Raw genomic sequence first — 14,155 nt, 5'->3', positions numbered from 1 at the left:
ATGGCCCAGGACCATGAAGCAGCTTTGGCTGAGTTCATTTCTCAGGGGCATTTTGACCACAGTTTGTGGGAGAGATGGATCCAAGCAAGTCGTGGTTTCTCCCTGCCTCGTCTTTTCCTACACAGTTGTCCAAAGTTCTGGCTGGCACCAAACCTAGCTAATCAAATTAACTGACACTTGCAAACTGAATATGGTTTGACAGAAAAAACAAGAGATTCAAAGTCTTTTACAAAGTTTAATTACAAAATGAATTAAACAAAAAAAAAAGCAACCTGAAGTGCTGAGGAATATACAAACAACATGATGAATCTCTTTGCAACCAGTGTAAAAACAGAGCTGAGGAGAAGGATATCAATGGAATGTAAATAGCTGTTTTGCTATTTTTATGGCCTTACATACAGTATACCAAGAACATTTCTCCATGATTCAAATTTCAGATCACTGTAAAAAAAAAAATAATTATGACATTATAATGGTTCCAAGCCTGTAATCACTCAAATGATCAATGATCAAGTAATATTCCCAAATCAAATTAAAAAAAAAAAAAAAAGTCTCTGGAGATACGCCACGGGTCATGGATTTAACAAACTACTGTGACAAAATATGCAACTGCTGTGTCGCAATGGCCGTCAGCACCTGGATAATATTGACTGGTTCGCTGGATTCAAGTGCAATCCAACAGATTCATCAGTTCTTCCTCTTGCCCTTGCTGGCAGCCTTGGCTGGTGTAACTGCGGGAACAGCTGCTTGGTAGAGAGCGGCAGATACTTTGTTGATGTAGTACAAGGCGAAGAGGGAGAAGATGAGGCTGGACAAAAAGAGAGACAAAGCAAAAGGAATACAATTGAAAAAAAAGAAAAGAAAAAAGACAGATTTGTTTTAACTGTGTAGTAAGAAGCTGAAATAGGTATTTGTGATCTACTGTTGCTTACCATGTGGTGACACAGACACGGTGCACCAGCCCAGAGGCAAACAGAGACAGGAACAGGCACAGCAGAACTGGAAGATGAGAGAACGAATAAAGCAAGTGAGGAGCAGAACCTGAATGATGCACCAGAGGACTTATATTGTGGGTTTATAACAGATAAAGTGTACATACTGTTTGTAAGATGGTATATTAAAATCACAGACCAAATGTGTATTAAAATGGTTAACTTCTATTATGCTGATGTTTCAATACACCTTAGGGATGTCACCACTTACTCTCTGGGAATATTTTAGCTTGGAATCCCTTCCCGAAAATCAGGTTTTCCAGATTATTAAATGCCTGTGAGAAACGTTAAGGCAGGATACTACATGATGGTATATCTATCTATGTTACAGATTGACTCAATAATGCTACACTGTTCTTGAGTCTTAGTCAACAAAAGGACAAAGAAAATATGAGATGTTTAATAAAAAACAGCTTATGTTAAACAAAGCATTAAAATAATTTCTAAACCGGAATCTTGTATCATGGGTTAAAGCACTTTAATCCTGAATGCCACCAAAAGGATACAGTGAGGGAGCAGATGAAGAGGACTGAACCCAGGAAACCTCCCAGGATGGTGAGCCACTCAGTAGATCCCAGCTGCTTACTGAACATCTGCATCCCAGCAAACACCAGCACTGACAGCAGACTGGACAGCACTAGTGAGGTGCCTGTGTTCACCGCTGCAAAAAGGCCAGAGATACAGTATCATCAGGAAAGTCTCAGGCTTGTTAACTTACACTCATTTGTCAGTTTATTGGGAACCGCTAGCTAAAACTAATGCAGTCTCATACAACAGTCCTCCCTTAATGAAGGTTTCATCGTTTGGTTTTTGTTGAAATTGTGTTAAAGAGTTGATGATTCAACTGTATGACGATTTTGGAGGATGTAGATTGTGGTGCTGTTGAGCTGAAATAGCATTACACAAAGAGGCGTGTCAGCAGCTCAGCCTACACTCATTGATTTGAATGAAGTGGACAAAATAATAGAAACATCTGTCAACATTACGAAATGCAGTTCAACAACACCACAGACTACACCATCCAAAATGATCGTGCAGGTGAATCAGCACCTCTCTAACATAGTTTCAACAAAAAGTGATCTCCATGACGGAGGACGTTTTGGCTAGTTTATTGTTACATGACACTGAATCTGGAGCTAAACTGATATGGAGATTCAAAAACGAAACCTGGACTAGATACATATTACATTTATCTCGCCACTCGTCCCTAATAAGAACAAGTGTTGGCTAGACAGATTAGTTTGGGGATTATGAGAGCAGGTGTAGTTGTTTCAACTGTCAGTTTGGGCCTATATCATAGACTCACAGACCACAACTTAAATATCAACTCTCTGATTTAAAGTGGGTTGCTGACCTAACTCTTTCCAAACGTAACGCCACGTCAGTGTTCGCACACAATCGTTTCCGACACATAGCTATTAGCTTCATGCTAAACAACCCCCGTTCGCAAAAACAAGCCCCAGTGAATATAACGCTCCACATACACAGAAAAACCAGAAATGGATCTTGATGTTGTTTAAGACAAGTTACATGGAGTGAACATTTCTGCTGCTATCACTCAGTCACCTAGCGTAGCATACTTCTGAACGTTAGCTTGCCCGCAGAACTGGACGCTAACAATTTAAATATCTATGTAAATACAAACGCGCTCTGTAAGATTAATTGACCGATAAATTGATCGTGCAATACGTACCCATTATTCAATGTTAAATTACACTCCTTGAAATGAAACAGAGGAGAATTGGGTTTACTTTCGTTGAGCCAGCGAAATGTCCAGGCTCTAGGAACTGAAAAACTAACCACCCGGTCCAAATAACAGGTGGGACCAGTGGGCGGAGACAAAGGACTCCTGTGCATCATCAGTAGAAGTTTCTTTTCAGTGATTTACGTACAATGATATATTCTTTGTCTTTAAAAATTAAGGTCGTCTCCTCACCTCATGTCACTCACTTCAGATAAGAAGTTACTCAAAATTATTTTTCACAATAATATTTCCAATCAATGGCATATAACACATAACGAAGGGAGACTTTCTTCCTACAGTATTTCTATTCTGTAAATAACTTAAACATGTAAAAACAAAGAAAAAAATTTATGGAAGATAATGTGATATTTGTTCTTTTCCTCTGTTGTTTTTCGTATGTCTTTGTATATTTTACTTCTATAATTTTCCATTTATTATTTGCAACATTTATGTTATTTAATAATATTTTATCAATTTATAAATGTATTAACCATGGTTTATTATACTTGCCCGTGCCTCTCTGTACACTCTGTATTAACCCACGATTCACATGCTTGAATGGACACTGGATTAAGACCATGGTTGTGGTAAGGGTCTGTAATCTGGGTGAAGGAGACAGTGTGTGTGCACACTGTGAAAAAGGTGTGTCTGGGAGACAAAAATAGATCAGAGTGCCAAAAGGATTCAGAGCAAACAGAAAAGACAACCATAAATAGTTTGAGACAGAATTTGTACAAAATGTATTTGGGATTATAGTAGCATTCTAAGATTTTCAGAAGAAATCTGATAAACAGACAAAGAACTTCAGAAAACCACATCAATGATTACTCACAACAACAAAAAAAGTTGTCATCTCTTGACATGTCCTTTCAACACGTTAAGAATAAACATAATAACACAATAACTTTTTCATCCATTTTATTCAAAATATAGAAAAATATTTAAAAAACAAACATTACAGACAGAGAGTGGCTTGTATATTCCCTTGATGATTGCTGGCTTTGCTGTTGATGCATTGAGACAGATGTCCATATCCTCACTATTTGGTACCACTTCACATCAGGACTGTCTTTCATAATGGCTTCTTCTTCAGGCCAAATACAGCTATAAACAGGAGAATCTCCACAAAAGCAGGTAGCACACTAGAGGGAGACAGACAGGGACAGAAATGTAGGGAGAACACATCCACATTACATACCTGCATGTGCCTTCATACTTAATACTTACTGATACTTAATTGTTTGTACTTACGACTCTCTGACTTTGATCTCTTTACTAATACAAGTACAGACACACACAAACTTTCACACACACACCAACCTGCAGACTGCAAAAATAACCCAATACGTCCAGCATTCCCACTTCTCAAACACAAAGAAAGACAAGGAGACGGATGCGCTGCAGTGGACAGCCAGTGCTGGTTAAAATATCTGTCAGGGAAAAAACACTTTGGGAAAAATAAACACACAATATTAAGTTGACACACACTAACCTGCAAATGGCAAGGATCCACCAGTAGATGTCACACTCCCACTGCTCAAATAGAAAGAAAAGCAGAGCCACTGAGGCACTGGCATGGACTCCTGTTGCTATTGTAGACGAAGAGGCGAATATACAGAGGTTGGAGTCATGGAATTGTAACCGATGACTAGACTGATTTTTTAATATCATTTATCTCTTTTATCTGCCTTTGTACTTTGCTACATTTAGAGGGCTTCAGAGGAGATATTTAATTTGACCCTAATTTCATGTTGAAGCTGACATCATTTCTAGGTCAAAATTAATTGCCACCTTAAATTCTCAGTCCAGGAGGAAGATTTCTGCACTGGAGACCCATATCATCATCTCAGTAAAACTGTATAATTATGATTTTTTTGTATTCTTTGCACACGATAGTGAAAAGTCATACATGTAACTACAGGAGATAAAGGGGTATAACCAGCAACAAAGATCCCCACCTGGAATTGAACAAGGGTCATTGCACTTATGTGACCTTTGCTATGACAATTTACCTGCCAAGGCACTTGATGGGATATAATTTTAGACGAAAATATATTTACTGTTGAGCTGCCCTGTTGATGGATATTAGTTTCTGTTCATCTGCACATATATCAATGATATCATTATCATATATCAGCTATCATAAACGATGAACCCAATATGTCACTGTGAAGGATACACAAGAGACCTTGGCTGCAATTGAACATGGACACTCCTGAGAGGAACCCAGCCAGCTCTATAGCAAACAGACCAAGTGTGACCGCCAATGCCACCACCAACCTGAAACAAATAGACACGTATTAGAGAGTGTTTTTTACGTACTTTGAGTTATATTTCTCAAACGTTTTCTTACTCTCTGTCCTCATAGTCATATTGCTCTTGAGTGAAATCCAAAGGCAAGCACGCCTTTACGTTGTTTTCCTGTAAAACAACCGTTATAAACAGTTCAGCAACAGAAACAGAAGACGAGTGACAATTTGTCAAGACATAAGATCACAATAATCCTTAAAACGCACATAACCCGCTGTCCTCTTTACTTACCCTCGACCAAAAGATAGTGATAACGATTACAAGGTGAGCTATGATGGTAAGAAACCGTGCAGGGACGAGACTGCTGACAGCCGACATGCTAAGGTTGCACCTATTAACTTAGAGTCAGACGATGTGTGAACTAAAATACAATACGCAACGAGTGCGGAACAAGCAACAAGTATTCTTATATTATTTACTGCAGCTGTGTCTTGCAGCTATCCCAGTGTCAAATTCCCGTCTTTTCTAATTTAGCATTTTAGCTACAGTACCATAATTTAGTTAACTTTATCTAAAACACTAGAACACAAACAACGTTGCTCGAAGTAAAACGTGAGCTAAATCTAGATGAATTGCTTTTAGTTAACATGTCGCTCCTTCAACCAGAATCGGTTTTCACTAACTAAAAACACACGACTTTCACGCTGATATTGTTAACGGTAAAGATGGTTGCTACAACAACCGCCTAGTCGGTACATTCTTGATAACTGACCGGACGAACAATCAACATTCAAAGGTTCCGGACACGGACCACAATTGAGAGAGGACTGGTCGTGTTTTTCTTCCACAACATTGCCATCTAACGGCAACACGAAAAACTGGGCCACAAATAAATTTGGCATATGCAAATTTTGGGGTTACGGAGGCACACGAAGAACCCCCGAAAAATCAACGACCAGTAGACCGTGGGCAGGAAACAGGGACAAAGCAATGCGTTCAAAAAAATACTCTGTTCTTACAACAAATACCCTGCATCAACTGTTATTATAAGAATATGATGATTACACCGGGTTTTTTTTTGACATCGTCAAATATGTATCAATTAAAATAAATAAGCTATTACTGTAATCCATTCTAACTGTAACATATTGATAGTTCCTTGGCCAATGCGGCTGTGATCTCGCTTGTACCTCCACACACCCCTCCTCTTCTCCCCCCGCAATCCTATTTCTACGACGACTCGTAGCTAGACAGACAACACATAATCACCGTGTGCGCAGCAGCACACATCAAGCAACGGAAAACCACCAAGAGCAAATCTGTTGTCACGGTTCACCGGTCCGGGCCTATAGGTTCATCTTAACGTTGATGCGCCTGAAACAACCTGTCCCCGGCTTTTCCACCGAAAATAAGCTCCATCCGCTGCATCGCAGAGACGGTGGCATCGTGGAAGCATGGCAGATGCGGAGTTACAAACCTTTACCTCTATCATGGATGCGCTGGTTCGCATTAGTGTAAGTATGACGCTCATTTTTATTATCAACCATATTTGCTAATTTTAAACGAGATATCACAGCCTACATGTCTTTTTCCCCCATCTGTATATGTAACCACAGAATTTTTCACCATTTTACCCCTCGACAGCCTCTGAATGCACAGGTAGCATGTGCGTTGAAGGAATGTGAGATATGTCTTCCTTTTAGAAGATTTTTTTTGGCATCTAATCAAAGAGAGATGCCTTGCTCTTTGGCAAAGCTCTAGCACTGTGGGTGGAAGTAAGACCACAAATGACATACCCACGAAATCCAAACGTTGTAGCAGATGAAGCAGTATATGTTTGATGCTTATAATCATCAGATTATGCTAACATTAGCTGAAAATGCTTGCTTACGGGCCGCACACGATGAGCAGGCAGAGATGATGCTCGTTGTCATAGAAACGGGATGCTGCGTTCAGCAGCTGCAACACTGGAGAAGAGCCTGTGTGTAAAACCGAGGCCGGCGACCACAAAAAACAGAAAGCTGCATTTATTTTATTGATTTGAAAATCTCCTCACTTGAATAAAGGCCTCATACTCTGTTACCAACCATGGTATCCTATGCCAGAGCTGGCTAAGCTAATGCTACAAAAAAATTCAGAAAGAAAAGGTGAAATTAGATGATTAAAATCATATCAAGGGAGACTGGCTAACACCTGAAGTAGGGGAGAGCTATTTTGCCTCTACATTTGCCCTTCCTGTGTTCCTTTTTTCCAACATCAGCCTACGAAACCAGTATCTGCATCAGCTCCCCCTCTCGCTTTTGACTCCTACACATTTCATAGGCCTATACATTTTTTTCAGGTCACAGGAGGTGCAGAATCTAAAGAGCAACTGATTCTCTACTTAAACCAGTGACTCAGCCTTTATCTGGTCTGACTCCTCATTCAATTCTCTCCTCTCCAGTCCAACATGAAGAGTATGGAACAGGAGCTGCATTGCCCGGTGTGTGATGAGATGGTGAAGCAGCCCATCCTTCTGCCATGCCAGCACAGTGTGTGTCTGCTGTGTGCGGCTGAGGTGTTGGTACAGAGAGGTTATCCTCCTCCAGACCTCCCTCCAGAGCCCAACTCACCGGCCTCCACACCCAACACTCGCTCCCCGCGACAGGCACGCAGACCCACACCAAGGACCCCTGACCGCCTGGAACGGGTCCTCAAAACAGGTAGAGGGAGGATGTGGAGTAGATGTGTGTGCATGTATGTGTTTGGTACAACTGAATGGGAATATTACGTGGGCTGGCAATAAGCTTTGCTCTTGTGTGAGGGAAAAAAAACTGAATGGTCTCAACATCCAAGTGACCAAAGAGTGACATCATGATTTAGAAATGCAGAGATGATGGTGTGGTGTGACGCCACTGTCCTCTTAAGCATCTGAGTTTCACAGATGATCTAGCTGAGACATCAATACCCTGCTGTATATCCAGAGCTTTATGCATTCATCAGATGACTTATTTAACTGCATGTAGAACAAGGGACACAGAGGTAGAGAGAGTCAAGGAGGTAGAAGAGGGAGTAAGCATCTGTGGAGCAGGTGTTTTCAGACAATGTGTATGTGTAAGCAAATAGCATTTCCTCCGCTGTGACCTGACCTTTATTTATCCCTGTGTTCTATATAGATATATGAGGGACAAACAAGAACTCTGCTTTTTACCTTTTCTCACAAGTCTGTTTCTCTTAATTCACTTAACAACTGCCTCACATCCTCATACAAATCTTCCATTCTACAAACGCTCACTTTTTCTCCTCTACATCTCCACCCATCTCTTTCATCTCCATTACATCTGTGTCCTTCTCCCAGTGTGTGGGACATATCCAGGGCGGAGGCGGAGGGACACGGCCACTCCCCCCATGTTGTTCCCATGTCCTTCCTGCCAGCAGGACGTGGAGCTGGGAGAAAAAGGCCTGACAGACTGCCTCCGCAACCTCACTCTGGAGCGCATTGTGGAGAGGTGTGCATATGCACAAACACCATAAATACAGTGTATATACTGTAACAGACAGAGTCACAGGCACAGTCAGGCACAGTCAGACCTTATGATGCTACCTCGAACATGACTTGTGTGTGTGTGTGTGTGTGTGTGTGTGTGTGTGTGGGGGGGGGGGGGGTTATTTTGTCCGGTGATCGTCATTAGTTTATTAACAGAAATCAGAAACAAAGTAATCACTGTTTTGGAAAAAATCCCTTTAACCACTCACTGCAGGCAATGAAGAGAGGCAGCAGATGAGGGATAGAGTCAATACTACTTTATAAATGAGACAGGAAATCATTTGCTGGAAGGAGTTTCAATAATGAATCTTTCCTTTTCCCCAGATCCAAGGCTAAGCCTAAGAGCAGATTGCAGGGACAGCTAAAAACTGCAGTGTTTGACAGTGTTTGACTCTGGTAAAATGGTTACATTGACAAAAGTTAAGTTTGGCAACTTTATAGTGAATTACCTCATATCCCTGTCAAATGTTAATCATTGGCTTCTCTTATCAGTTCAAATAGTGAAGATCAAAGTGAGAGGAGCTGCTCTTGAAAGAGTGTTCTGCGATGGTGGTGGTGGTGGTGGTGGTGGTGGTGGTGGGGGGAGGGGGGTATGGGGATAGGCAGTTTCCCAGTTTCACACACAGCAGTATGATGAGTGCAGCTGCTCCCTCCCCAGGCAGTGGTTGTTTTGGTCAGGAGAGTGTGACGGTGCATGTTTTACTGCGCAGAATGCACTAACAAGACAGCTGCTGGTGGTGTATCCAGGTCAGGCATTTAAAGAGTTGAACTCCCTAACTACTGAAAAGAGAGCAGGGAAAACCCAGATGAGCTCAAGTTTCTCCATCTTTACTTGCTTTCTTTCTTTACCGCCCTTCACTAGCACCACCCTTATCTCCCTGTGCCCCTTGTCTGCCCTCTAGGTACAGGCACACAGTAAGTCTGGGCAGCGTCGCCATCATGTGTGGTTTCTGTAAGCCTCCCCAGTCTCTGGAGGCCACTAAAGGCTGCGCTGACTGCAAGTCCAACTTCTGCAATGAGTGTTTCAAACTCTACCACCCCTGGGGAACACCCCGAGCTCAGCACGAACACATTCTACCCACAAACAACTTTAGGCCAAAGGTTTGGCTGCTTTTGTGTTTTGAACGTGACATACAGGAGCTTTTCCTCTATTGTCACTTTGCCTTAATCCTCATTTGTGCTCTAGGTCCTAGTGTGCTCAGACCATGAGCAAGAGAGACTGCAGTGGTACTGCCGTAACTGCCAGAGGCTGCTGTGCCCACTGTGCAAGCTTCGACGTGTCCACCATGGACACAAAGTGTTACCGATAGCACAGGCCTACCAGGCCCTCAAGGTACGTTTGTGTGAAGTCTGTTTGTACTGTGTCAGGATCCTGATCAGGATCCAGCTTTCAAATGTTTACTTTTGTTTTGGTCTTACAGGACAAGGTCACCAAGGAAGTCAACTTCATCCTGGCCAATCAGGACATAATACAGAGCCAGATCACACAACTGGAAGCTGCCATCAAACAGATGGAGGTGAACCAGCTTTTCTCTGTTTTGTTCTACCTCTGCTTTGTCAAAGCAGCTGTTTCCTCGTTATCTTTGTACGAGTGGAACAGAATTCGTCACACACTATATTGTGGTCTACACAACCAATCATTAGTGTTTGAAGGCAATGTGTTGGCTTAGAATTTAATTTGTGTTTCCTTGCAAAAAGCAAACGTGTCTTGTTTAGAGGAAACAGCTTTTTTATTGAGCTTTAGTACAATAGGAAGCCATCCCCAGTCTCTCCCCTGGTACTTTACTGTAATTACAACTGCATCTATGGGGGCAGGTAGTATTATTGTGCCCTCTAGAGGCCTGGGGCTCTAGTGCAATGGCGCACTCTTGTACTGGCAATAGCCAAACCATTGTCTCTGTGTTGTCATTTCCAATTTGTAATTGCCTCTTCACTCAGTGGCTCATTGGAGTCCGTTCTGTCGGTCTGTCTGTCTGTAGGCTAACAGCGCAGCAGCTCTGCAGCAGCTGACCCACTGTATCCGGGAGCTGGGAGCGGCTGTAGCCGAGCGTCAGACGGCTTTGGTCCTGGCCCTGGAGGGATCTCGCAGCAGGAGGGAGGAGGCCCTGTCTGCTCAGGTCTCTGAGAGGCGTGGGCTGCTGGAACACGCAGGTCTGATGGCCTACACACAGGAGCTGCTCAAAGAGACCGATGCACCCTGCTTCGTGCAGGCTGCCAGAATCACTCACAACAGGTACCTGCAGCGAACACATGCTCAGCTGAATCTTGAACTTGGGAGGAATTAATTGGTTAGATTTAGTTTGTTTTTTTTCCAAGTTTGTTTCTTCTCTTCTTCATTCTGTCACCGTGTTTCTCTCCCTCCAGGCTGGTGAAGGCCATAGAAAACCTGCAGTGTTTCTCTCTCGCTGCCGATCCCTCCTTCAGACATTTTCACTTGGACGCATCCAAAGAGGTGAAGCTCATCAACAGCTTGGAGTTCATACGTGGTGAGCTTCTTTGTTTCTTTGATGTGAACCATTCAAAAGTGACATTGTGCTTTTTTGGATCTCAGTAACCTGTATCTTTCCATCGCTTTATTTCCTCCACAGCCCCACTGGCTCCAGTCATTGACACTCAGAAGACATTAGCCTATGACCAGCTCTTTTTGTGCTGGCGCCTCCCTCAGGACTCGGCCCCGGCGTGGCACTTCTCTGTTGAATACCAGCGACGAGCAGGAGGAGCTGGAGCGGCGTGGGGCGGCACCAGATCCCCCAACTCTTTGATAGCATGGCTGCGTCTGGATGAAGTGAGAGGGATCAGTGCCGTGATTGATCGACTGCAGATGGACAGTGTGTATGTGCTCAGGGTGAGAGGATGTAACAAGGCCGGGTTTGGAGAGTACAGTGAAGAGGTGTACCTCCACACTCCACCGGCACCTGGTGAGATATGTAGACCTATAATATGACATAATCAGATTTTTTTACATTTCATTCATTGCAAAAAGTACAAACATACAATATTTTGATTTGAATATTTTTCCAGTGTTGTCATTTTTCAATTGATTGACTAATCTTGACAATTCTTTTCTCTCCATCCCTTTATTTCTTCCATCCCCACCTTGTTTTTTTATTTTAGCATCTTCACCAAACCTTCCTTTTTTTGTTCTGCATTCCAGTTTCATCCCAGTCAGGCTCTTTCTGCTTCTGTCTCTCTTGCTGCAGGTCTGTCTTTCAAAAATTCTTCACTCTTTGTTTATATTGTCCATTGTATCTCTTGCTATTATTCTACACATTCATCCTTTTAGAAAAAAAACATTTAATCAATGTCATTATCTGATTTGCTGAAACAATATGCAGTTAGAGTGAATGTTAGCTCTGCTCTGTTCCTCATGTTGACTGTTTAAGTCACTTCCTATTTTTCTCTTGGATACACCTTTTTCTCTGGATCTGCCTCTTATCCAGCGTCTCTTCCCACTCTTCTTTAGCTCTTTTTCCATGATGTGTTCAGACTTGCTGTAGTCTGAGTCTGTCTCAGTTTCAGGATCTAATCCTTCCTCCCTCCCGACTCCTCTCCTTTTACCTACCTTACTATCTCTCTCTCTTTACCCCTCCTTTCCCTCTTGTTACGCCTCCTCTCCTCTCTCCTCCTCCCAGTGTTGAGTTTCTCCTTGGACTCTCGCTGGGGTTTGCATGCTGACAGGCTGGCACTGGGTAAAGGCCAAACCTACGCCCGCAGCGTGCCAGGCCTCGCCCTCCTGCAGGCTGCTGATCGCACGCTCACCTCTTGCCACTTGACTTCTGACCTGCTGGTGGCCGACCTGGCTGTCACTCAAGGCAGACACTACTGGGCATGCTCTGTGGAGCCTGGGTCCTACCTGGTAAAGGTGAGAGGAAGTAATGTTGGGCAGTTGTTTTGATATTATGCTGTATATATATATATATATATATATATATATTATGGAATCAGCTTTACCTCACATGCTGACTCAAAGTGGATGTGACTAAAGCTTCCTGTCTTTCTGTTTCTCTCTCTTGCAGGTGGGAGTAGGGCAGGAGACTAAGCTACAAGAGTGGTTCCATCTCCCTCAGGACATGGCCAGCCCTCGGTAACTAAATCTTACTATTCTAAATATACAACACTGTGGAACCCACAGTGTTTCTTATGAAAACAAATGTACTGCACTGAAAAAGAAAACGAGATATGAATAGGATTTATATATTGGTAAATGCTCTTATTGATGCAAGTTAATTCACTGACATGCGTCCTATACATCGGATTACGAGCCATGCCAGAATTGTAATTTTTGTCAGATTTTTACATCAGGATTTTTAGATTTTTTTCTTGATGTTTCGGCCACTCGCGGTCAGTGGAACAACCTTTAAATACAACACTGACATAATATCTATCACCTGCTGCTGTGGACGGGACTGATGAGAGCGAGACTGAAACAAAACGGTAAAGTTATAGGTCGTTAAACTGAAACAGTAAAGGGGAAGATGCGGAAACGCTCTGAGTGGAACTGTAGAGTCAGGTGATGATTCCCACTAGGGTTCAACCAGAGAAAGTAACACTTGATAACATCAGAATAAGAACTAATTAACTTTCTGATTCTGCTTCTTTTTTTTTTGTAATCCTAAAACATGTATTGTATTTTTTTTTCTCACTCTGCTTATGCCAACTGTGGTTTTCCCTATTAACAGTTATTCTAACAGTTTGTAGTAAGAGCAGTGGAATATTTCACATCTTCAGGTCTTAATGTATTTGAACATATAGTTTAAGATTCATAAGGTGCATTTTCATCCTTCATTTAGCTTCTGTCTTGTTCAGCCATATTTTCTCCTCCCCTCTGCCTTCCCACCAGCTGTGACCCAGACAGTGGTCATGACAGCGGGGCGGAGGACGGCCAGGACTCCCCTCCCTTCTGCTTCCTCACCATGGGCATGGGCAAGATCCTGCTTCCTCAAGGACATGGTCACAGTCAGAGCCAGGGGGACAGCCAGAGCCATGGAGGAGTCCACTCCCACAGCAGCAGCCACAGTAACCTGCCTCACCCTCATACTGCTCCTCTGCCTCCCCGACTAGGAGTGTGTCTGGACTGTGATAAAGGACGAGTCACCTTCTATGATGCCCACTCGTTGCGGATCCTGTGGGAGGGACACGTGGATTGCTCAGCTCCAGTGTGTCCGGCCTTCTGCTTCATCGGCGGAGGAGCGCTGCAGCTGCAGGATCTCGTGGCCAATCGGAGCATTGAGGAGCCGCCGCCTCGGAGGGTAACCATCCAAACACGAGCAACAAATCTGAGTAAATAAATGAGGAGACAGTTCACTCACAGATCAAAGTTTGTCTCATGTCTCTAGAGTTAAAGGTGGTTTATATTCACCACTTTATGTGGGTTGAGGATTAATTGCCTTTGATACTGAATTGAACTGTCACTGCTGAATATGTTTACGTTTTTTCCTGATCTGACTATAAATATCTGATGTTCTTTTGCATTTGCACCTGAAAATATCAAATCTATCTTTTGGCTTGATTTATTTATCATCTTTTCCTGCTTTCTTTCTCCTCGACTATGGACATTGTGGCTGAAGTGATTTTAGACTATGCAGAAATCTGTTGACAGGGTGAGTCAAACACCTTTATAACAGGTTAAAAAAAATCGGTTTG

The 14,155-nt window shown here is 42.8% G+C and overlaps 3 protein-coding genes across 5 annotated transcripts; 1 reads left to right on the top strand and 2 right to left on the bottom strand.

Moving 5' to 3' along the window:
• Positions 1-221: 221 nt before the first annotated feature.
• Positions 222-2,807, bottom strand: krtcap2 (keratinocyte associated protein 2). Its single transcript, XM_022756770.1, has 5 exons — positions 2,686-2,807; positions 1,499-1,653; positions 1,204-1,267; positions 933-999; positions 222-808 (listed from the first exon to the last, which is right to left on the bottom strand). Exons 1-5 carry the CDS (start codon positions 2,687-2,689, stop codon positions 688-690), a joined length of 411 nt encoding a protein of 136 aa, XP_022612491.1. The 5' UTR covers positions 2,690-2,807; the 3' UTR covers positions 222-687.
• An 850-nt stretch (positions 2,808-3,657) lies between these two features.
• On the bottom strand, positions 3,658-5,732 carry tmem107 (transmembrane protein 107). 2 transcript variants are annotated; one of them, XM_022756782.1, is made up of 5 exons: positions 5,278-5,732; positions 5,090-5,157; positions 4,916-5,016; positions 4,229-4,325; positions 3,658-3,878 (listed from the first exon to the last, which is right to left on the bottom strand). In XM_022756782.1, exons 1-5 carry the CDS (start codon positions 5,362-5,364, stop codon positions 3,809-3,811), a joined length of 423 nt encoding a protein of 140 aa, XP_022612503.1. In that variant the 5' UTR covers positions 5,365-5,732; the 3' UTR covers positions 3,658-3,808. The 2 variants fall into 2 exon arrangements, with proteins under 2 accessions (XP_022612503.1, XP_022612502.1); XM_022756781.1 differs by lacking the exon at positions 4,229-4,325 and adding an exon at positions 4,057-4,153.
• Positions 5,733-6,432: 700 nt separating this feature from the next.
• Positions 6,433-13,871, top strand: trim46 (tripartite motif containing 46). 2 transcript variants are annotated; one of them, XM_022756776.1, is made up of 12 exons: positions 6,433-6,500; positions 7,430-7,688; positions 8,324-8,474; positions 9,415-9,613; positions 9,699-9,845; positions 9,934-10,029; positions 10,492-10,745; positions 10,877-10,998; positions 11,101-11,430; positions 12,145-12,374; positions 12,529-12,596; positions 13,353-13,871. In XM_022756776.1, the coding sequence occupies exons 1-12, from the start codon at positions 6,441-6,443 to the stop codon at positions 13,798-13,800; spliced, it is 2,364 nt and encodes a 787-aa protein (XP_022612497.1). In that variant the 5' UTR covers positions 6,433-6,440; the 3' UTR covers positions 13,801-13,871. The 2 variants fall into 2 exon arrangements, with proteins under 2 accessions (XP_022612497.1, XP_022612496.1); XM_022756775.1 differs by having other exon boundaries at positions 7,430-7,692; positions 8,298-8,474.
• Positions 13,872-14,155: the final 284 nt, after the last annotated feature.

Source organism: Seriola dumerili, unplaced genomic scaffold (assembly GCF_002260705.1).
Source record: "Seriola dumerili isolate Sdu_G_001 unplaced genomic scaffold, Sdu_1.0 BDQW01000258.1, whole genome shotgun sequence".
Taxonomy (NCBI): domain Eukaryota; kingdom Metazoa; phylum Chordata; class Actinopteri; order Carangiformes; family Carangidae; genus Seriola; species Seriola dumerili.
This window is presented reverse-complemented; position numbering and strand designations above follow the sequence as displayed.